Below are 25478 nucleotides of genomic sequence, written 5' to 3'. Positions count from 1 at the left end.
ACGTTTACAATTTCTGCCATGCTAATAAGCAGGAGACAATCAGTGCCGGTGATGCTAAAACGGTGATCATGCACATGATGGCGAGGCGAGAGCGAGATGTGGATTTTTTCTTCAAGTACTTGGTAGACGAGCATGGCCATCTGAAGGGACTGTTCTGGGCTGATAGTCAATCGCGACTTGACTACGAGGCTTTCGGAGACGTCATTGTTTTTGATAGCACATACAGAACCAACAAATACAATCTGCCATTCGTGCCTTTTGTCGGGTTGAATCACCACCGCAGCACTATTATATTTGGCCGTGGTATAATTTCTCATGAAACAAGCCAGGCATACGAGTGGATGTTGCGGACCTTTTCTGATTGCATGGCACAGAAGCATCCGATATCTGTGATCACAGATGGGGACCTTGCAATGCAGAGAGCAATAAGGGTGGTCTGGCCAGAATCAAACCATAGACTATGTATATGGCACATTCAGCAGAACATTGTACGCCATCTGCATGATGACGACGTAAAGGAGGAATTCAGATCTTTCATTTATGATACTTCTTCCATTGAAGAGCATGAGATAAAATGGATACAATTCTTACAACGGAATAAAGTAACCAGTGAGGAGTCTTGGCTGCATCAGATGTATCAGATGAGAAAGTTGTGGTGTGCTCCATATCTTGAGGGGCGTTGTTTCCTAGGATTGAGCAGCAATCAAAGGAGTGAGAGCTTGAACTCTGTGCTACATACGCATCTTGAGGGTAACATGTCGTTGTTTGAAATGCTAGAGCACTATGAGCGTTGCCTTGCGTCGCGACGGATTAACGAAGCTCTCCATGACGTCGAAGCCTTGCAGTCCGTTCCATTTACAGAGGAAAATGCTTCGCCGCTTGAGAAACACGCCGCAACAGTTTTCACACCTAGGGTCTTTAAGATGGTCTTATGGAGCATAGATGTTGTCAGCAAATGTCAGATTAGAGAGATACTAGATGGATCAGAAGATTCTACTTATGTTGTGTCCAAGCAGGAAAGAATGGATAAAAAGTTTGGAGTGCGCATTGAAGAGCAAGGAGGTCTTTTGCACAAGGTGAGTTGTTCTTGTCGTAAGCTGGAATGCGCAGGCACACCATGTTCCCACATTTTTTACATATTGGGGATTTTAAAACAAACAATTATGCCCGGTTGTTGCGTTCCCACTAGGTGGACTATGAATGCAAAATGTGCATACGCACCTACTAGAAAAACCATATGTATGACTATTCGCTAAGCCTGCAGAGGTACCGCGAGTTGCGGAATTGTAGTCACGCCGCAAGTTTCCAGGCATGCCACTCTGATGAGGACTATCACCGTCTAAAGATGCTTTTGCAAGCACAACATCATGGCAAGCAATCAAGTTTTGAACTAGCTGACAGCAAGGAGTCAACTAATGCTTAGCATAACAACATTAGGTTTGGCCCGTTGATGCCGCACTCGCAGAAAGTTGATAAGGTTCTGGATCCCGTGCATGTGCCAGGACGAGGTGCACCGAAGAAAAGGCTGCAGGCAAAGACAAAGAAGTCAAGATCACATAATATCTGTGGCTATTGCAAGAAACCAGGTCACAATCGACGAAAATGCGCTAAATTGCTAGAGGTACGAAATATGTTCATATTTTTTTGCATGTGTTTTACTCATAATTGATGTCCATGTGATTTATTCTATTCTTCTGTGTAGGATCTCGAGGCTGAACTGTGATATCTGCATACAGCATGAACCGACGATGAGCCAGAGAAAGTCGTGTGCCATTCAGCTTTGTGTGACGTGGTCTTTACATTCTATTTCATCGTGACAGTAATTTAGTGAAGTGCGGTTGTACTGCCATGTTACTGTATTAGTTCGGCATCTTTCGTTTCCACTTTCTGTGTGTATCATGTGATGTCCAACTTTAAGAATGATGATGTATTTCGACAAATTGGGCACTATGATTCTTCACCCTTACTATGGTTGTCATGCATGTTCATAATCATCATGCATATTCTTCATTTACAGAGCAATAATGACTGACGTATTTTTTAAATAAGCGGGGCCCACTCGGGTGTGCTTGGAAATCTTTGAAAAACCTCCATGCACGTTCATCTTCGCTGCATGCAAATCGGGCGGCAGCCGCTGTGCCAGTAGCTGTCAAGGCCTTGATGAATCACTGTTCACATGCAGGTCCCCGACTCTTGCATGCAGGTCCCCTTGAGGCATAGACCGATGTTTTCAGCAGTCAGTCTAGAGGGCATTATAAATTCAAAAAAATACAAAAACTTGGAAACCTAGTTTTGTTTGTGGAAGAGATCATGTGTGCCAAAACTGAGGGATTTGGAGGTGGTCGAAAAAATGCCCGCATTCTCGGAGGGACCATTACTTAAGCCATTTTTTGAAAAAACGTGAATTTTTCCACCACCTCCAAATCACCCAAATTTTCTTGTACATGGTCACCCACATGTGCAAAACATGTGTATGCAAGAAAATTTTGAAAAAATTATTTTAAAATGCCCCCTTGAGGCATAGACCGATGTTTTCAGCAGTCAGTCTAGAGGGCATTATAAATTCAAAAAAATTTAAAAATACAAAAACTTGGAAACCTAGTTTTGTTTGTGGAAGAGATCATGTGTGCCAAAACTGAGGTGATTTGGAGGTGGTCGAAAAAATGCCCGCATTCCCGGAGGGACCATTTGGTCTAACTTAAGTCATTTTTTGAAAAAACGTGAATTTTTCCACCACCTCCAAATCACCCAAATTTTCTTGTACATGGTCACCCACATGTGCAAAACATGTGTATGCAAGAAAATTTTGAAAAAAATTATTTTACAATGCCCCCTTGAGGCATAGACCGATGTTTTCAGTAGTTAGTCTAGAGGGCATTATAAATTTAAAAAAAAATTAAAAAATACAAAAACTTGGAAACCTAGTTTTGTTTGTGGAAGAGATCATGTGTGCCAAAACTGAGGTGATTTGGAGGTGGATGGAAAAATGCACATTTCTGATATTTTCACAGGTTACAAAATATATTATTGGACAGAATATAGACATCACCACACAGCAACAACACATTCATCCAATACAATAGAAGATAGCTCTCCGAATACAATTCATCATATTAGTCTCCGAATTCAAAAGACCGAACAAAGATAGAACATTACAAGTCTCGAGACCGCGAGTAGCGAGTTTGTCTTCATATTACAAGTCGATATCGATCATCTAAACTACCATCACATAGAAGAGAGTTGCGGTCATCACGATGAGCATCATCGCAATGAAACTGGTCTTCATCCGGTTCCTCCAACGCTCCCTCCTCTCTCCCGCTAGATAGCGGGCGTATCTAGATTCCGCCTCCGCCCTAGTGGTGTACCCTTTGTAACTGTTACCGCTGAAACGGTGAACCTGTCTCCGACACTCCTCCCAGTCGTCGTAGACTCCGGGAACCTTACCCTTGTACACGACATACGACGGCATCTCTATGCACAAGCCAAACAACAGACAATACATAAGCAATAAATAAGTATGCAACAAAAGGATCGGAAGAGAAAAGCAAGACATTAATAGCACAATTCATGGTCCTAGTAATAAATAGCATCGATTACATCTAAGTTTAACGACTGTCCAAACCAAAGAGACATACAATTCATTAAAGTTTAATTACAACATGAGCCAATCAATGTTTCAGAACTACACATAGCATCACTACTTTCGACTCGACTCATGGGACCGGAGCGTGGATGAAGCCGCCGTCTGTCCTGATGGTCATGAAATCGCGGGCGTCAGCCTGCATTTGTAGCATTGTGTCTATCTCACTGCACAGAACACGAAATGTTAGAAAAAATAAAGAACGATCGATGGATGCATTTTTTGCTGTTTTGGCTGATGTTGTTTTGGTGCTGTTTTCGTGCCATTTAGGATGGCTGCAGTGACTTTTTGGTGCCATTTTTGATCTCTTAATATGGTTGCAGTGAGAGCAAAATATGGCTGTTATTTTTTTTTGTTTCAGAAACAGGACAAACCAAAGGGCCCACGTCTCCCCTCCAGATTTTTTGAGGGCCAAAGGGCAGGACGTTTGAGTTTTCGAGGCAACTACCCACGCCTCCCTTCCACTGACAACTCCCCACGACTCCCCTCCACTGGCAACTCCCCACGACGCAGGGAACTCCCCTCCTATTCCATTACCGCTCAATCTGCCTCCCTCTGCCTCCCTCCTCATTCCATTGCCGCTCCATCTTCCTCCCTCTGCCTCCACCATCAAGCAACTCCCCTCTACCTCCACCATCGCTGGCCAGGAGGGCAATGGCGGAGGAATCGTGGAGCAACTCCCCTCCGTCTGCCAAGAGAATGGCGGAGGCATCGTGGAGCAACTCCCCTCCGTCTGCCAAGCATCACCAAGGTGAGGCGTCTGGCAAGGAGCCGCTGGTGGTCGACGACGACGTTCCGGTCCCCGGGCAGAAGCAGGACTACACCGTGCCGCTCATGGTTGATATCCACCTGAAAAAGGAGAAGCTGGATGTCGTATGCACCAGCAATCCAGATGAAGCCGACAAGAGGATCCGCGAGATCAGGAGGAGGCTCGGCGGCATGCTTTCTCGGTTGATCGCCGTTGATGTCGAGTATACGAGGGAAGATGAACCTCCGCAAAAGGCTGCAGTTCTACAGTTATGCGTGGAGGATCTCGTCCTGGTATACCACATCACCACGGCAACCAAATGGTAAAAACATCCAGTTCTAAAGTTTCTGAAGTTCTGACGTTTCTGTCTAATTAGTAGTTTCTGAAGTTTATGAAGTAGACACAATAGTTCTGTAGTTTTGAAGTAGATGCAATACTAGTTCTGAAGTTCTGAAGTTTCTGTCTAATTAGTAGTTTCTGTAGTTTCTGAAGTTTCTGAAGTAGATGCAATAGTTCTAAAGTTCTGAAGTAGATGCAATACTAGTTTTAAAGTTTTGAAGTTTCTGTCTAATTAGTAGTTTCTGAAGTTTCTCAAGTAGATGCAATAGTTCTGAAGTTTCTGAAGTTTCTCAAGTAGATGCAATAGTTCTAAAGTTCTGAAGTAGATGCAATACTAGTTCTGAAGTTCTGGAGTAGATGCAATACTAGTTCTGAATTTTATGTCTAATTAGTAGTTTCTGAAGTTTTTGAAGTAGATGAATTTGATGCACCAGATTAATTTGATGCAGGCCCAAGGAACTCCGCCCGCTCCAGCAGGAGAAGAAGTTGTACACCTTTGTTGGCTTCTCCATTGGAGGTGACAAGGAGAAGCTGAAATTGTCTGGTTTGGAGATCAACCCCGACAAGTACGTCGACATGCAGCGCAAATGGAGAGTTCCAAAAAATGGAAAGAAGTGGCAGGCTTTGGCTGAGTTTGCAGCCATCCTCATCCACCCATCGTACAAGGAAATGAAGAAGAAGATCAACAAGGAATTCGACCACAAACTATGGGGGGACAGCCCACTGCCAAACAACCTCATCGAGTACGTAGCGAAAGATGCGTACGTCACCTACGAGGCATGGAAGAAAATCGAAATCGTCAAAGAAGGTTTGGAGTACTGGCAAGAGGCGGAGGATCATTGGGATGACCCCTACTACTGGGGATATTGAGTTGTTTGTGGTATTATGTGTCTCAGTTTGCAGTTATGTGGTTGAACAAGTTTGCTTTTGTAATGCTGAACAAGTTAGCTTTTGTTATGTTGAACAAGTTTGCTTTTGTAATGATGAACAAGTTTGCTTTTGTTATGTAGTTATGTGATTGTTATGATGCTGGTGCAGAACACTTATGGTTGTGATGTGATGCAAAATCCTTCAACTTTTGGTGATCATGTAGTTCAAGATTTGGTCAAATCGTACAGAATGTTGTCTAGAAGTTTTTGTGATCATTTAGTAGTTTTTTTATACAGAAGCCTTTCACTATAACTGAAAAAGCTGAAGTTCTCAGCATGAAGAATCACACAACACAGCACCTACATTATGATGATACACTATCAACTGCAGACCTGAATGCATCCAATTCATCCTTTCCCAAGCAGTGATGGTAACTGAAAGTATAACAACTAAAAACGCAGCTCTACTGTATGTGTCCAATAGTGCCATCATAACACAACTTTGAAAAGTCCTATATTATATAGTAGCAAGCATCACAAGTTTCAGATGGTTTTCTAGCAAGAATTTTCCAGAAAAGTGGATTGGTGGCACAAAATTGCTACACTCAGTCGATCTACCTAGCATTATCAGCATGGATACCATTGAGACGTCAACAGAAACTGGGGTACCTGCGCTGTCCTGCGGTGGTTTAGGAGATGGATCCGGTCGATCCCGTTGGGGGGGCGCGGGGGCGGCGGGGGCGGCGGGGGTGGAGTCGCCGACGGCGTGCAGGGGCGGCGGACAGAGGGGGACGAGTGGGGGATCTGGCGATGGAGGGAGGGAGGCCACAGCGCGAGGGAATAGGTGGAGTGGGGGGAGGGTTCTAATGGCCTACTTCGGATGGGCCTAATTCGGATGGGCCGTCTCGTTGTCTGCGCCTGAGGCATGCATGCATGGGAATGGCGGCGACGTGGGTTTGCATGCGCGGGTGGCGGACGTGAACTTTATCTATCCGAAATATGTTATGATTTCTACCCGAAAACAAGCTCGCGTGCGACGCTCTCCCGTGCGACGCACGCCTCTCGCGTGATACGCGATTCCAATGCGTCTGCGTGCCAAGTTTTATAGATGGAAACTTCTTTAGACACAATGCCATCTCAAAAACAACTCAGAAACAACTGTATGATTGATCATAAAACACATGCATTGTTGTTCAAAGAACTGTATCATGAATAAATTGTACCATAATTGCGAACATAGTGTGAAACAGAAAACAAAAGGTTTGTTTGCAACTAAATAATCCTGGTTTGAAGCTTAAACTGGTTGAAAAACAATTGAGCCTACTCCATATTGTCTTCTGCACTGCCAAAATCCAGTGACCTCTTGCGTTGCGTCGTTGGAGATTGCGTCGGGCTTGGCGACGACCCATCTGCTTCAATCTTTTTCTCTTTAACATCAATGTAACCATACAACTTAAGTTGTTCTTGGTCTTTCTCTGCCAACTCTCTAGCAAGACCCTCCATTTCTTGGATTCTCACTTCCTGTAGAAAACCATAGGAATTGTATTAGGAAGAACTCAAAAAAGACGTAGCCATAAACTAGATGCATGCAACATGTAAAATTTGAACCTCGGAATCAATTTCATCCTCGGGAAAACAACCCGTAGTTCTATTGTATACAATGTACAGGTGACATGTGTTGCTGCCATTCAGATCAGAAAGCATTTTTTGTACATCATCTGGTCCTGAAATCAAGAACATTCCTTCTGGCAGCTTGCACGCAGACCCGGGTAAGAAGTAGTACAGTTCTGCTACAAGTTTGCAACCAAAACTATCTCTCATTTCACTCATAATGAGATCGTAGGTCACTTTGGCGGGTTCAAAAATTTTGACTTCTACCGGGTGTTCATCAAAGTATGCTCTCAGGACATGTGACATCTCATCATCCCTACTAACAAAAAATTCCTTGACCAGCACCTAGTATCTCACATCAGAGTTAATACATTCAATGAGTAAAGGGCCAAACATAACTTTTATGTGCATAGCAACATTGCGGCGTTGTTACCTGCTTTTGTGGAATGTATCCTTCATGTGGAGTGACTGGGGATTGTGCCATCTCAAACCTTCTCACCTTATTATGTTGAATGTTTCCTTCATGTGGTGTGACTGGGGACTCTGCCATCACATGTTTCTTATCCTGCGTATGAAACGTCGATAGTGGGTTTACACACAAGTTTAGAAAGGTCATACCATATCTTGGGTATGCATCGTTGCGAGGTACTTACAAGGGGAGAATTGACGATATGTTGTTGGGGTGGACTGATGTGGCATTGAACGGGTGACTCTATTGCAATGTCTCGAGTGAATGGCGACTGTGCCGTCTCATGATGCTTAGCCTACATACAATCGCCGACATAAGGTTGCCACAAATTGAAGATGTTTGTATCATAGAATACGTAGGTCCTTAATATATAGAATCGGTGCGAGATACTTACAGGGGGAGAATAATTGAAGACATGTTGTCGGGGTGGCCGTGAGATCGCACGGTCTTCTAACATATGTCCTTCCAAGCGACCTTCTCCAGCATGGCCTTATAATCCATGTCCGACCGCTCCTATAGCAGCTTACTGTCCATATCCGCACGTGCCTGCAACACATAGGCATCCATCTTGACTCGCTCTATCTGTATAATACTGTCCACAAGCTTCCGGTCCTTCTGCAACGTTTGATGCATTTCCTTGTAGCCTAAGAAAAACTTTTTTTCCATGTACTCACAGTCCCTCTTATACTTTTATTCAATCTCAAGACGCATCTTCGCCATCTTAAGGGAAAACTCCTGACGCTCCTCCTTTATCATCCTGTCCATGTATGAACGTTCTTTTTTCAGTTTCTTATCTACCTCAGCGCGATCCTTTTGCACCTTCAAGTCGATCTCCCGACGCGCTTCATGCAAAGACTTGTCGTACTCCGCACGGTTGTTATACGCCTCTAAGACCATGGTCCCTACAGCAACACATATACCCATAGTATGAAAACTGTATCCACACCCTCATCCACCTAATTCGAAACAATACGACCGTGAAAAAATATTCATAATCAGTTCGTACGATCAACTAGTACAAACTATCAATCAAAAAGCTCTTGCATGACATCCTGTACTCGAATCACACCAGAACTACTCAACTATGGCAAAAGCTGGATTTTCTAATCTCTTCGGAAATTACTTGTTGGTCGAATCAATGGAAAAAATAATCAGTACTGCAATCGAAGATGAGAGAAGCCGTGGAAGAGACCTTTTTAATCCGGCGTCGGCGTGGTCGCTTGAGTAGCGATGGCGCGATCCCGGCGATGGCTATGTGAGGAGAAACAAGGTAGATGGGGGTGGTTAGGATAGGGTAGATATGCGGTAGAATGGGAAGGTATATATCCGTGATTGTAGGGTTAATTAGTTATTTTGAAGTAATGCGCTTCGATGCAAGTTTTTTTAACGAGCGCGATCTTTTCAGGGCTTCCAAAACATGTGCACTGACCGCGGGTCGAACCACATATCACACAAGTCCGAGCCATCGCCGTGCCCGTGCCAACCCGCCGCCCACCATTCTAACTTAATGTTCTCTAAAAAAGGAAGAGCAATAAATTCAGTCCAAGAATTTCCAGATATAATTGTCAACCCATTTTCGTTGGTAATTACGAGATATGTTTGGCGCAATTAGTGGCTAACTGGGTTTTTTTGAGGAATAGTAGATCTTGGTTTGATACATGCCAAACGTTACGTTTAGATTAGTTGCATTATTTCTTTCATTTTTTACCAAAAAAATCTATACAAAGTGTTAATTGGACAATGTGAACAATGTGGCACGAAGGTTGTCGGCCCAGCCAGTGGATGGAATGGATGGTACATGTACACGCAAGTATGATCTCTGACACGCGCATTTCATCTGGTTCAGTGGATGCATGCATGCTCTATGTGGCACGAAGTTTGTCGTCCGAGCCAGTCGACAGACCAGATCGATGCTACAGGAGGGGCTCCATTGTAGACCAACGCTCCATCAATGTCCGGTGTGTGTGCTACGTCCACCGTAAGACAAACATAGTTCCGTCAACCCTAAAACCCTTAAACCCTAAACCCTGATAACCCTAAACCCCCCTCCCACTAAACCGTAAAAACATTCAAATTTTTGCCCCACATGGAAACCATTATGCATGCATTCTCTATGTGGTCATGGGATGCCATGAAAGATTTTTGGGATTATACACGCAAGTACGATCTCTGACACGCGCATTTTCGGCATAGCATGTCAACACCCCGAAAGCACTTGCTGGGTTCCTCACCTGTATGAAACCAACCAAACATCAATCCGGTCCAGTGGATGGATGCATGCTCTATGTGGCACGAAGTTTGTCGGCCGAGCCAGTCAACGGACCGGATCGATGGTACTGGAGGGAATCCATTGTAGACCAACGCTCCATCAATGTCCGGTGTGTGTGCTACGTCCACCGTAAGACAAACATAGTTCCGTCAACCCTAAAACCCTTAAACCCTAAACCCTGATAACCCTAAACCCCCCCTCCCACTAAACCGTAAAAACATTCAAATTTTTGCCCCACATGGAAACCATTATGCATGCATTCTCTATGTGGTCTCATGGGATGCCATGAAAGATTTTCGGGATTATACACGCAAGTACGATCTCTGACACGCGCATTTCCGGCCTAGAATGTCAACACCCCGAAAGCACTAGTTGGGTTCCTCACCAGTATGAAACCAACCAAACATCGATCTGGTCCAGTGGATGGATGCATGCTCTATGTGGCACGAAGTTTGTCGGCCGAGCCTGTCAACGGACCGGATCGATGGTACCGGAGGGAATCCATTGTAGACCAATGCTCCATCAATGTCCGGTGTGTGTGCTACGTCCACCGTAAGACAAACATAGTTCCGTCAACCCTAAAACCCTTAAACCCTAAACCCTGATAACCCTAACCCCCCCCCAATAAACCGTATAAACATTCAAAATTTTGCCCAACATGGAAACCATTATGCATTCATTCTCTATGTGGTCATGGGATGCCATTAAGAAAGTTTGGGATCATTACTACATATACATGCAAGTACGTTCTCTGACACACGCATTTCCGGGCTTGCATGTAAACACTCAACCCTAAACCCTGATAACCCTAACCCCTGATAACCCTAAACCCCTAAACCCCTAAACCCTAATAACCCTAAACCCCTAAACCCTAAACCCCGTAAACCCCACACCGAGTTCACAAGATTTTCTTATTTCTTTATATCATTTATCCAAATCTCACATAACTCACGCGGCCCACCCCTCCCTAAATCCCGCGATTACAGCTCCGCATTCTAACCACCCGGGCCGTCCGCACCTCCCACGACCGCTACAAGATCAGATCGGAGACGCCGGTCGCCCACGGAATACAGGAGTCGGCGGCCACCACTCGCCGCCCACCGCCAACGTGATCTGAGGGCTCGGATGTCAGTGTTCTTCTCGCCGCCTCCTCCTCGCATGAATGCGCCGTTTTTCCTTTGCGCCGTCGACCGCGCTATACCGGCACTTATAGTTTCCGACGCACTAACCGCCGCCATCTACTCGGTGGCACCATCTCCGAGATAAGGTATTAGCTGATCGTAACTCTTTATAATCGTTGTCCGCCGATGCTTTAGTTGTTGAACCCTCATAGGTTTTGCACCCAAATAGGTTCTGTGCTTAACCATAAGTGGATCATATGTTAAATCACCCAGTTAATTTTGTTAAAATTAATTCTCTGCTAATTTTGTTATACATTTTCCAATTTTGTTCAGATTAATTGAGCCTGATTTTATCATTGCATACGAGGCAGCAATGTCAGTTTCAGATACGAACCTTAATAATGGAGAAAAGCCCATCTCCGAAACTACCGATGCGGTAAGTAATTGACTGTTTGTGTACAATCGTTTCATACACATAATTCATGTGTACTCAGTTTTATTTAATGGAATGTAACAGGAACTCGCCGAAAAGCATGGTCATATGAAGTTAGTATGCTCACAGATAAGGTTCGGAAAAACCATAAAACTGTTGTCAGAAGACCACAAAAAGTACATCATATCAGAAACCAGTCTTGGCGGACTAACCCAGATGCATGAAGTGACTCTACGTCGCATAATGTTGGTTAGACTAGCCAAGAGCATAGATATGGACACGAAATCCATTACCATCGGTAAAACGCCAATTCCTATAACAAAAGAGGACGTGCAAGGTATATTTGGCATTCCGATAGAAGGGGAGGATATAGAGCCACATCTGGAAAATCAAACCGACACAGAATTGTTTACCGCCTATGCAAACAATGGGCAAGTTTTGATTTCTGACCTTGAAACGGCGATCCGAGCTTCCAAAGCCCCAGACGGTGATTTCCTGAGATGGTTCATTCTGTACGCAATTGGTACTGTTCTAGCACCAACAGCACAACATTATGTGGACTCGAAATATCTCAACCTTGTTACAGATCTTGAAAACCTTCGAAAATTTAACTAGGGATGTTTCACACTTAATCACTTCTTCAAGTCCGTTCACAAGTTTAGAAATCGAGATCACGTAAATCTACAAGGAAATCTAATTCTGCTCTAGGTTAGTGCTAGATCACTACTTAATGTCCTTTAATTATTGTTCTGTTGCATATCTGTATGGTGATGAACTAATTTATTGTGTAGTATTGGTACTGGGAGCACGTGCGTAGTGGCCGATTAATATATGCTTCTAGACCCCCTCCATTGATCGCACGATGGGACGAAATGATGGCTACTATAAGAAGCGATGCTTACGAGAAAGGAGGTCTTCATAATGGGCTGGTACCTATCTACAATTGAACTTTCTATATCCGATTTTTTATTTGGTACTAATGGTTCATTATATTTTAAAAAATAGGCTGTCATGGAAATTTGTGCTCCTCAACGACCGTCCGAGAATTCTAATAATTTTCCAAGAAAAAAAGATGAACATGTGCATCAACATGATTCGTATCGAGCACCATCACAAGGACAGCAATTTAGTAGCCAGCAAGTGTGTACTCCAAAGACTATTTGTTTTTGCAATATCACAAATAGGTGTCATGGAACCTCATTCATTTAGCTATTGTTATCAACGGGGTTTTATTTTGTTTACACAGATTGAAATGGTAGTTGAAGTCATGAATGCACGCATTGCTGATCATGAAAAGAAGGTAGGCAGGAAGTTAATGGAAATTGAGCATAGATTTGATGTCAAATACCAGACTCTAGGTGAAGACTTGATCGACATGAAGACTAAAACTGGCACTAATCCTAGGTTGTCGAAGGCCGAGGACGAAATTAAAGACTTAAGGAGGGAACTCCATGTATGTCATACTGTGCATTTTGTATTTTTTATGAATATGTTCCTTCATGTTCATTATTGTTTGCATTGTTACAGGACTTAAAATACGAATTTACAAGGAACCGACAATCAGTGTCACAGAAAGGAGGCGTGCAGGTGATCAATATGGCCCAACATGTTAATATCTAAAAGTAACAAACTAATGATGAACTACCTTTGTTCATTGTAGGATCAAGTCAATGTGTGCAATTCATCCCTGACAGGAACTCCTAGGGCTAGCCAAGTCACGACAGGGACTTCGAGTACACCAAGTGCAAGACATGTGACGGAAAACAATGAGGAACCACAATTAACTCTGATGAAGCCTGTCTTTGGTAATGATTACAAATTCACGCATGAGGACATAGAGACAGCCGTTTACATCCGCGAAACATACGACCCTGTTGAAATAGCTAGAATCAGAGACATTACCCTCACAGCAGAAAATCTGAAGCGAAATTTGGACGACAAATACATTTATGGTGATGTAAGCCCATTATACTCTATTCTACATCATTACTGCAACAACTGTCTTATTATTGTATGATTGAAAATTTGGCAGGTTATTATGGCATATGCTAGCATTAGCCAAATTGAGAATGATACTACCTCAATCATATCCCCTCAAGAAACCGAAAAGCTGTTACAAATGAAGGGGGTGGTTCCTGTTGGACATGCAGCCTCATGGTTAGCTCGTGTAGCAGGAACATTTGTAGGGCGCCGAAAGGTACACGTTTTCCACACTTTCATAGTTTACGTACACGACAACTTTCGGTTCTCAACCCAACCCGAATTTTACTGCAGGTGCATGTCCCACTGAATGTACACCAAAACCATTGGATGCTAATGATGTTTAATTTTGACAAAAAAGAAATTCAGACTCTGAACTCCATGAATTATCATTGCGACAAGACCAAGGAAGATTCTCTTGTAAGTGTTCTCTTGCTGCCTCTTTTGATCCGCATGGAACATGAGCTCCCAAAGTACCGTAACCCTATGTATAACTCGTCGTACCCTAGGTGGACTCGATTCAGTTCTGCATTGACAAAGCTGTCAAGAAAGGGTTGATATCACCAGCTAAGAACATCAATTTTGCCGAATGGACCAAAAACGCTATGAGAACATACCACAACAGACCTATGGGTACGCATGGCCTCATAAATTATTATTTGCGTACACGAATAAGATTACTGATCTTTAACTAAACATCGCAGGACTTCCTGTGCGGTTTGGACACTGTAGTACATGTTGTCATGGAACGGGGATGAAATGACCGATATTTTGAACCAGGTAATTGAATGCCTAATTTATATTTGTACTTTGTTTAGCTTGAAAGCTATGCTGACGTCATTGTCGGTTATCCAATATAGGCAAGGATAGATATTTTCAGGTGGAAAATATGTACAGCCTTACTACATTCAGATTGCAATGCGCTTCGTCTCGAATCATATAAGTTCCCCATAACGGTTAGCGCTACATCAAGAATATATCATTTATTTCACAAGTATCATGATTAGAACTAACGCAGCACTCTCTCTTAAACAGAAGGAAGTGTACGATGCCCAGCAAGCAGTTCTACCTGATGCTTCAGAAGAGGACGTACAATTAGTCAACAATCCTGATGGTTTGAACGAACCTGACACATCCAACTCCCAGGAGGATACCGGTGCACCCAACTCCCCCGAAAATGGTGCACCCAACTCCCCCAAAAGGAAGAGAGCACGTGGACGCCCGAGAAAGCAAGTCGATCCCGAGCAAACAGCAAAAACAAAGAGTCTTAAAGAACTAAAACATAAATTTGACAGCAAGACCATAGCCAACCAAGTGTCTTCGTTACCATCACGGTCACGCAGAGAGCATAAACCAGCACCAGCTTTATTGAGCCCATTCAAACACAAATAGGTAGCATCAATTGATCATTAATTGATACATGCTCATGCTCATGCTCTACTTTTAGCATCATTTGATACACGTTTTGTTTTCTTATCAGAAAGTGGAAATAGGTGCTTTTGGCAATCATGAGAATCCTCTACTTATTGCAATATCTAATGCATTGATACATTCTCATGCCCATGCTCTACTTTTAGCATCATTTGATACACGTTGAGTTCTTATCAGAAAGTGGAAATAGGTACTTTTGGCAATCATAAGCATCCTCTACTTATTGCAATATCTAATGCATCATCAGTACAAAGCTTGATTTGGCAATAGGTGGAATCGACAATCATTTGCATGCTTTAATTTTGTCAAAAATTAATGCATAGTTCAGTTGTAACTGCTCATAGATATGGCAGGAACATGCTGAGTTATACACTAAACATAGTCATGCCAAGCTATAACTACCATAGTCATATTATTAGAGTTCCTAGCATGCATCACCATACGGCAGAATAACACAGCAACCATAACATAGACCACCGTACAATACTTGAGTTGGTAAGGCCTTGTACAATGCAAGGTGCTTAGGGGAGTTGCTTATAGAAATAAACCAGGATTTTCTTAAGCACAGGTGCTTATTTGTACAGGGTAGACGCATAACTAGGCGTCTCTCCTGTACAAATATGCACCGGTGCATCAGAAAAACCCTGTTTATTTTTCTAAGCACCACCCTAAGCATCTAGCATTGCACAAGGCTTAAACATGCATCACCAAAATATTATTAACAACTAGGAACACTAAACCAGAGTAGCAGTAAATTCTTAACATAAACGGCAGATCAACCACCGCTCAGCATAGGTTCAGACACACCATAGGACATCAGTTTTAGACTCCAACAACAAAGAAACATAGATAACATAAGAGGACACGGCGGTCCTGGGGCAGCATCAGCACTATAGCAGCACATCACTTCTCTCCCTTCTTCAATGCATGTTGTACGGCTCATTGACTTTGACAATCTCAAGGAAGCGTGCGTAGGCAGCATGTTTAGCCAGAGTACTGGCACTACGATTCTTGCCATGTCCATTGCCAGTGCTGAAGGCATGCTGGATCATGCCATCTATGCCGCCACCGATCACCTTGCAACAGAAAGGGCACCCAATCTTGCCAAAGAAACGGTACTTGATCTTCCCAGCAATCAGATGCCTCAGGGTGTACCGGCTCTTGCTGTGCCTGCTGTCCATGCTGTAGTCCACGTCGTCGTCATCCTCCTGTCAATTAGTGAATTAGTACACATAGAACAACTCAGGTGATATATTATGGTACATTGACTTTAATTACAATGTTTTGAAAGTACACATGTGAAACATGGCAACTACCTATTTGCTAGAAATAAGGCGTATGTGCACATATATAATTGAGCCAAATAAATTGACATGCACAATTATGGACGGTGGAATAGTTGCATTTATAGATTAGTGCACAAGTATTACATAACTAACACATGAAAGACTACATGAAGTGGCTTGGTTTAATGATATTTGATACTTGTTACAGGTGTAATTCTTATTGGAATCAGAAAAATGGCTTCATTGTACTCCTCCATGTTTCACACAAGGGGGGTTTGTTCTATCTACTGGAATGAAGAAACAATTATTCTTTCTGACAGCGGCAATACTACTTCTCCAACATTGTTAGACCCTGATAACTTTCAGAAGGAAATTGGTAAAGGAGCTATGGGGTGTCTCACTGCTCATATTGATGAGAGATGTGGCTGTGATCATCTAAATAAAATACTATGGAAAATTGGGTAGATGAGATGTTTTGATTTTTCGGTATCCAGTGGATATGTAATGTCAGCCCATAATTATTAAGGGAGCGATCACTTCCTTTGCAAAATGGAAATCTGTATAGAATTTGCAAATGGATCATCTATGAACATGTGTGCAAACTAATCATCTATGAACATGTGTGCAAATTAATTCATGTACATAAACTATAATGAATCAGGAACTGCAACATTTAGTCACTGTTCTGGGGAAGCCAATGGAGAATCCTGCCATATATCCATTGTTTAACCCACTTTTTTCATTAATGTATCCCTGCCATGAACATTTTCTTGTATTTGGGTTTATTACCCCACTTCTTTCATTAATGTATCCCTTGTGAAACTTATGCTCATCTAGTTAACAAGACTAACCCCAATGCCATGAAAAAAAACCAGAGTATCTGCCGGAATCAGAATGTGAATCAGATTTAAAAATCCACATCCAACATGAAGATCTATGCTAGATCCCTACAATCCTACATATGTACAACTAGAACGCCCAAGTGAAATTGATGCTCATCTAGTTAACAAGAAAAACCCCCAATGTCATGAAAAAAACTGAGCAAAAAACAGAGTACTACCTCAGATAGCTCGTCGATGGCATCCTCGTCGAAGTCGCTGCCCTTCCTGCTATCTAGGTCGAACTCCTTTATGGCGTTCTCCTCTATGAGCTCTTCGATTTTGTCATACACCTTGCGCTTACGCCTTCTCATCTCCTCCTCCTCCAGATCTTCCCCGACCTTGTGCTCGCCGACGGGTGCCTCGACGGCTGCGATGGCAGCGGGAGCAGGCACAACAGTCGCTGCACCTCCAGCTTCCACCGCTACGGCGGACTCAGCCGCTCCACCCACGGCTGCAGCCACGGTAGCAGACTGCTCTGCTCCGATGGTTGCCTCCGGCTCGTCCGCCGCATCTTCACGCCCGCGCTTCATCGTCGGTCGAAGACAGGAGGAGGGAGGCGTAGGAAGGGAGGAGGGTGGTGACAAAGGAGGAGAGGGTGGTGAGGTGGTGAGGAAGGAAGAGAGGGTGGTATGGTTCGGGAGAGGACGAGGGTTTTCTACCCGATTTGGGGAAGAAAGGCACTGCTCCTGCCTCTTGGAGTTACCGAGAAGCCGCGGGTGCCGATTTGACTTGACACACCCACCCGGCCGTCCCGATTCCACATGGGGACGTGGCGGTCGTGCACGCGGTCGTGCACCTCCTACGGTTTGCCATCAATTGCTATCGGTCTCACAAGTGGGTCCCCTTGTCATCCACACAACTGAGCCACCACATGTACCACATTTTTATTTCTCCCTGTCTCAACCACTCCACATCTTTATTTCTCCCCTTCTCGACCAGCGCCGCCGCCTCCGCCGCCATCTGCCGACGACCCCTCTCTTCGCTGCCGGTGCGCGGCCGCCGCCAACTACGGCAAGTACGTCAGATCTCCACTCTTCTTCCCTTCCCCAAACGCGTCTCCCTACGGAGGCGGATCTGAGCCGATTGGTTTGGACTGAAACTTAGTTTTTGGATTGGATCTTGATTTGGTTTATATGGTTTGAGACCAAATCAATCAATTAGTTTGAGCCGCCACTACCACCTACTACTGCTTCAAATCCAAGAGCCGCAGTTGCCGGCCGGAGCTCGTCGGCTCTCTCGAGCTTTGACGCCATGTCTGATCTAGATTCATGACGTGCCCTCGCATATGGCTTTGTCTACGGTTTGAACCTTTGGAAGTTGAAAACGGTTTGGACTGGGTTGGATGACGCGCATGTATAGTTCGGTTTGGTCTAGATTCTAAATGAAAATATCTGGATTGGTTTGGTTTTGATGTGTGCCGTGGATTGGAGTGGTTTAAGTTTCGATGCCCAACTATTCCCAGGTTTAGATGAACCGGGCATTGCCATTGCCATTGTCATTGCTTTATTACATAGATGATAGAAAATAGATTGATTGGCCATTGCCAGTATATGTTATCACTATGATTTATTATATGTATGATCTCTGTATTGTACTATGTACAATTCAACTTAGAGTTCAACATGTTCTGTGTAGAATGGAGGAAGCACAATGTGGACGCTGCAACTCACGGTGCCGGACCAGCCTTTCTACTGCCACGTTGTTCGGCATCTACTTCCAGCCTTCTTTTGTTGTTGCAGCGGTAATAATTTATATGAACCTTCTGACAGTACATTCTTTTTGTTTTTTTGCTATTTGCACTAATGTATTGTGTCTGCTATTTTTTTATCTTACACAGATCATACCATGCAATGTGAGATTGGCATTCAATGAGCTCGTCGCAGACACCGTGACCTTCGACGCTCTTGGGGGCCCATACACTATGCAGGTCGAGAAGGGGCGAAAGATAACCCAGATAGGAGGAGATGATTGGGATCGTTTCATCGCCCGCATGCGTCTTACTGGGGGTGAATTGATCAGCTTCTCCTTCAGAAGAGGTAGGCCCAGGATTTCTGTTATCTATCTAAATTTCATTCCGGATAGTGAAGATGAAGTTCACGAGGACGAAGATGGTGCTGATTCAGATGATGATGAGAACCCACTTGTTGAATACATGTATGCCCAAGGACTCAGCCTGGGCGACGAGGAAATCGGCAACCTCTGGGACATGCTTCCGCTACGTGAAGACTACCTAGGGAAGCCATTCGTGACCCGCCTCACAAGGACGAATGTTAAACGGCATATCATGGTATGTTACTTAGTGTGGTAATTACATGATATGTATGCTTAGTTAGTGTAGTACTTCATATGATATGCATGTTGTAGTATTGTGATGAGAGGCCAAGTTTAGAATTCATTTAGTGAAGAATTTTATGACATGCATGTAGTGTAGTAATATGCGATGATATGCTTAGTGTACGGAGTAATCTAATGATATGCCTAATTACTGTAGTAATTTGATGCTTGGCGTATAGTGTAGTGATGTGATGATATATATGCTCAGTGTTGAATCCAATGATATATGTGTCTTGAAGTGTATGCTTTATTGATAATTGCACGTGACATGATCATATATCATGTCAACTGTTTTCAGAAATTACCTAAGAGGTTACTTGATAGTTGTGGCATCGACCCGGGCGAAGAAGGCATGGCTGCTGGACTACGCCTTACCAGAATGGGCTCCATCACCAGCTGTGCCTATGCAGTGGACACGGACGGTCGCACTGTCTTGAGCAGGGCAGGGTGGAAGAAGTTCCTTCGTGCCAAGAATCTTCGGGTAGGACAGGCCATCCTACTCACTGTTGCGAACACCCGTCGCCATGACTTGAGGATGATGATCACCATCCACCTCATTTAGAACTGGGGTGGGCCATGTATCAATGTGAAATGAACTTGTTATGTCAGCTCTTGTTTGTGAGTACTTGTCGTGTATTACCGTACCTATATCTACTCATATCTAGGTACTATTGCTTGTGATGGATTGCAACTATTATTAACTGGTACCTAATGCTCTACTAGCTATGATTATTCCACTGTGTGATGTTTTATATGCTGTAGTGTGACATGGTAACTGTTATATATGGTAGAGGCTGGTCTCTAAGACCTTGTACAATGCAAGGTGCTTAGGGATGTGCTTCCACTGTGTGATGTTTTGTACGTGCCAGGTTGTAGTATGAAATGCTAACTATTCTATATGGTAGTGGCTGGTCTCTAATTGGACCGACATGTTGAACTATAGTATCAATGGTAGAGGCGTTTCGTTGTGCGCCACATCTAATAGTTCACATAATTAATTATCCAAAGATTAAGGTATGAAACCCTTGGTCCTACATAGCAACATTTTGTTCCAAAAATTAAGGTACTTCCACATTCAAACTAACTAATACTACAAATTCGAAGGAACTACTTAATACATTAACAGCACATAGGGAAGTAGCCCTGGTCCAACGGCTTGATAAATGACGAACAAAAACTGAAAGAAGAAGGATCAGCCAGTAGCAGCACCATCAGCCTCCCAGCCTCACAACTTCAGCCAGCCTGGTGAACTCCAGGTTTTTTCCTGCAAAATACACATGTGATGTTGGAGGCAAGAAAATAAATATGCTAGGGGTCTTGTCATGGCATCTAATCGCACTGAATGCTAGTACAAATGATGGAGAATAAAACATCCAACATGAGCAAATTCATAGGAGTTCTAGATCCATGGATACCATCAAGAAAAAATGCTCAGTTTTAATTCAGACACAAGACTTGGTGAAAATGTGCATATCAGCAACATTGATATGTCATCTTTGCAAGCTTGGGTCAGTGACTTGTCTTGTGTTTCATGGCATGACAATAATTTTAACAATAAATAGACATGAAATTGACCCAAACTCATGTACAAAGTTATGCCATATGATGCATGGATTGATTCACACATAAATGACAAAATGCCAACTTTGTATAGAATTTGCAGTACTGAAATATTTCAGTGTGTATTGAAACTGCAGTACTGAAATAATTTAGTGTGCATCGGCGTGTACTGAAATTGTAGTAACGAAATATTTCAATGCCTACCGGTGTGTACCGAAATATTTCAGTGTCTACCACTACAACATTATAAATTTTGCCTAGGGCAGTACCGAAATATTTCAGTGCCTACCGGTGTGTACCGAAATATTTCAGTGTCCACCACTACAACATTACAAATTTTGCCTAGGGCAGTTCCAAAATATTTCAGTGCCTACCGGTGTGTACCGAAATATTTCAGTGTCTACCACTAGAACATTACTAATTTTTCCTAGGGTTCATATGATGCCTAGGGTTCACATACATCATAATCCATCCTCCAAATCCATGTACTCAAATATTCATGCAATTCATTGAGATTAAAATGCCATCTAGCATTCCCTCTCTGAGCTATTACGATCAGTATCACCACGATGTAAGCACGAGCAGTAGGAAGATGAGGAGTGGGGAAGCTTACTCTAAACATAGCTACCGCCGCCGTTCAGACGAGGAGAGCGGCGAGGGAAGCGTGGAGAACGGCGGGGAAGCGAGGTCGCGACCACTGTCCTCCTCATCTTGCGCTTCGGAGTCTCCGGTGACTCGGTTGGAGGCTGCACAATCTGCAACGGCACCTCGTGCACGGTGGGTTCCTGATCCAGTGGATGCTCTACCCTGGATCTAAACGCCCACCACCTCCGCCTGGTCCACTCGCTGGACGAATTGGCCTGCTCCATCGCCCAGAGGAGGATCTCGATCTTGTCAATCGGTTGTGCGGGCGGGGGGCAAAGCTTTGCCCTCTCCTTCTTCGTCATATTCTTGAGAGTGGCCATTGCCGTCCAGTTCATCTGCCTTGTGTTGTCAAATCAAGAACGGATCTCCCTCAACCTGGCCAACTTGACCTGGTCGCCGCCGGCGATCTGCACGAAGTCGGTGTTCTTCGCCGGCCATCAGCTCGATCTGCCGTGTAAGAGGGGTGGGGGTGGGTGGGGGGTTGCCTGAGTGGAGCGAAGTTGCAGCGGCAAGAAGGAGGAGATGACTGAGGTGGACTTGGAGGAGAGGGAGGAGATGGCCGCCGATGAGTAATTGTGGAATGTGAATCACCATGGCGGCGGTTATGCATTCGACGAGAGGGGCGGCGCGTGCAAATTTTCCTAGGACTAAACTGTCCCTAGATTAAAACGCGTCCCCACCTTGTCACGAGTACTGGCCCCACTCGTTTTAGTACTTTCGCGTACTTTCATCAGAGTACTACCCAGTACTTCGTATTTGTCTGCCGTTAGATCGACATCAACGAACGGTTCTAAAAAAGACCAACCACTCTAAAACTTATAATATTTTAAATTTAGTTCATATACGAACTGCATAACCGTTTGGTATGCAAAGAATAAAAATAATGCCAGATGCTTAGAATGGTGTACAGGTCAAAAGTTGACTCAGTCAGAGCAGAATGGCAGGACAATGTGCAATGTAGCTTCACATGCCGTTGTCCATACGACTGTTTTGCTAATTAAGAGTTCTAGAGGCAACCGGCTTCATGTTTTGGTATTTCTACCGGACTATGCATTTCCAATTTGCACTACCATACACATTCCGAAAGTCATATCACTTCATTAATTTGCCTGAACTATATTGCCCGCTCAGTAATCAAATTAGACTCAAGTGCACTATCAGATAAGGCCTGAATCTTAGGGCTGGTAAGAGTCTCAGGTACACTATCACAACCAAAGTACATTATCACTCAGTAATTAAATTGCTTTTACTAATACCAAATTACCAATACTTCATCCTGTGTCTCCTTGACATTGATATCAACGCATTAAAATCATCTGCAATGTTACTCAGACACCGGACACTTGTGTCCAGTTTTTTGTTTTCTTAATTGGCCACCCTGAATCCATGTCAGATCGGTCCCCGTCATTGTAACGCAGAACATTTCATTACCTACTTCATGGCAAATATGGAATGGTAGGTACAAGATGGAGCAAAGAAACAAACCTTTCTGCCCCTCCGGCTTGTATGGCTTGCCCTTGTTGTTGAATGGTTCCCTCTTGTACTTGCTCTTCTCCTCTTCTTTCTTGTCCTCTTTCTTCGGGCAATCAGCAATGAAATGATTGGAATCACCACATTGATAGCAATATCTCTTTGATTTCCTCATCTTGAACTTGTCAGAGAAATTACTTCTTGTTTCACAGCCTTTCTTTCTAAGAAACCCTTTATATTTCTTCATGAAGAGAGCCAATTCTTGCATTCCTTGTTGAATTTGCTCTTGGTCTTGATCATGGTCGTTTTCATCATCGCTAGATTCCTCCACTTGGACTTGCTTGGCCTTCAAGGCAGCGTTGACCTTTTTGCTTGAGCGTGGCAATGCATGCCCCCTCGTGACTTTGGGTTCTTTTTGCTCCCCGCCGTAGAGGAGGAAGGTTGCAAGCACCTCCTGAGGGGTGAGTAGTTCAAAGTTATGCTTCTGATGGATGAGGAAAACCATGGTTGGGTTCCTTGGTGTCATGGCAAAAAGCATCTTCTCCACAAGATAGGAATCAGTCATCTCTTTGCACCCGAGACCCTTCATTTCATTGGCCAAATTGTTGAGCCTTGTATACATGTCACTCGGGGACTCGTCTTCTCCTAAGACGAAGAAGTTCATATCCATCCTCAGTGAACTGAGCTTTGACTTACCAACCGCTTCATTAAATTTTCGGAGAGCATCCCAAATCTCCTTAGCACTCTTATATTTATACCGGCAAATCCGAATGTATTGATCATCACCTATGGCATACTGTAAGGCACATCTAGCTCGGTAGTCGTGCTGCCAATTCCTCTTTTCAAGAGCCGTTGGATTTGCTTCATCTACACAGGAGAAGCCAGTTTCCACAATTCTCCACACTAGAGGGTCAATGCTAAGCAGATGGAATTTCATCCTACGCTGCCATGATAGATAGTGCGTGCCATCGAAGCGAGGCGCTTCTCCGGAGCAATCTGCATCGTCGTCGGGCTCGCTCGGTGTGACAGTGTCCGCCTTCGCCTTCGCCTTCGCGTACCCGCGCATGATTATTCTGGATAGCTCTTGTCTGCAGTCGTAGACTTGGAAGTTGTGGAGCACATCCAGAGGGGTGAGTTCTTCAAAGCCAGGCTCCTGGCGAATGCCGTCCACAAAGGCTGGCTTCCTAGGCGTCATAGCACGAAGCATCGTCCACACGACATAGGAATCGTCCACCTCTTTGCAACCAAGGCGATTCAGGTCAATGGCCAAATTCCAGAGCCTTGTATGCATTTGATCGGCAGACTCGCCCTTCCTCCACGCAAACAACTTCATCTTCTCCCTCAGCTGTTTGATCTTCAACCGACGGACGGTCGGGGTGTCTTCATGCATAACCTGGAGAGCGTCCCAGACCTCCTTGGCGGTATCAAGGTGCCAGATCCGGTAGAGCTGATCATCGCTGAGGGCACAGTGTATGGCGTTCATGGCTTGGGCATTGTAGTACATCTTCCTCAGTTCGAGGTCCGTTGGATTTGCCTCATCCGCACAAGAGAAGCCGGCTTCCACTATGCTCCACACAAGGGGTGAGACCAACCCAGGTGGCCTCTCATCATGACCTGCCATGATTCAAAGTCCGTGCCGTCGAAGCGAGGCGCGTCGATGGAGGCGAGCTCGCCCTGCGACATGAGCGTGTCCTCCATCATCATGTCCCAGCACCCGCCGCCTCCCCCTGCACCGCACGCACACAAAAAATCGGCAGCCGTGAGGCGAGTCCATGGCCGCCAGCACAACGCCGAGGAGGAATCGACCGAGCATTCGAGAAAGTGCAGGGGGGAGGGGAGGTAGGGAAGCGGACGGACCTGTGCCGAGGAGGGCCGGCTGCTGCTGCTGCATCGTGGCGCGTCGTGCGACCTCCGGATCCCGGCGGGGTGCGGGGGAGTGGAGCGCCGGCGGAGGGGAGCAGAGCAAGGGGGGCGCAGTTTCGCTTCGAAATCGACTCTGTTTTCGTGTCAGTGGCACTCGGGTTGGTCGGGTCGGGTGGTTTGAATTCGGAACGTTGGCCTGCGGTGGTGCCGGACGGGCAGAAAAAGGAGAAAGAAATGGGCCGCCGCTCAGCCCAAGGAATGTGCCGTAATGCCCCTAAAAAAAGGGACCCCTCAAAATGGTTCTGAAAAGACGAACCCTCAAATTTTCTCAAACAAAGCCATAGAAAATGTCAAAAAAATCTAGAAAAATACTGAGAAAATGAGTTACACGTATTTGGCATATATACAACATAAAAAGGGCGTAAATCATTTTTATGTATGCATTCTTTTGTGTTGTTGTGCTGGTCATAAGTAGAAAAGGTCTGATGCTCGTTTTAAATATTTTAGGACAAATCATCATATTTATATG

General features: G+C 44.3%; 1 protein-coding gene across 2 annotated transcripts; it reads right to left on the bottom strand.

Moving 5' to 3' along the window:
- Positions 1-20388: 20388 nt before the first annotated feature.
- LOC123095577 (uncharacterized) lies at positions 20389-25089 on the bottom strand. Of its 2 annotated transcripts, XM_044517098.1 has the most exons (3): positions 24944-25089; positions 23102-24813; positions 20389-20675 (listed from the first exon to the last, which is right to left on the bottom strand). In XM_044517098.1, the coding sequence occupies exons 2-3, from the start codon at positions 24705-24707 to the stop codon at positions 20623-20625; spliced, it is 1659 nt and encodes a 552-aa protein (XP_044373033.1). In that variant the 5' UTR covers positions 24708-24813; positions 24944-25089; the 3' UTR covers positions 20389-20622. The 2 variants fall into 2 exon arrangements, with proteins under 2 accessions (XP_044373033.1, XP_044373024.1); XM_044517089.1 differs by lacking the exon at positions 20389-20675 and having other exon boundaries at positions 21940-24813.
- Between the last annotated feature and the right edge of the window lie 389 nt (positions 25090-25478).

Source organism: Triticum aestivum, chromosome 1B (assembly GCF_018294505.1).
Source record: "Triticum aestivum cultivar Chinese Spring chromosome 1B, IWGSC CS RefSeq v2.1, whole genome shotgun sequence".
Classification (NCBI taxonomy): Eukaryota; Viridiplantae; Streptophyta; class Magnoliopsida; order Poales; family Poaceae; genus Triticum; species Triticum aestivum.
The sequence above is the reverse complement of the archived record's forward strand: the minus strand, read 5'-3'. Positions and strand labels throughout refer to the sequence as shown.

What these genes read in the sequence shown, in the direction of transcription:
- LOC123095577 (XM_044517089.1), bottom strand. Translation starts at nt 24,707, where the DNA reads ATGGCAGGTCATGATGAGAGGCCACCTGGGTTGGTCTCACCCCTTGTG.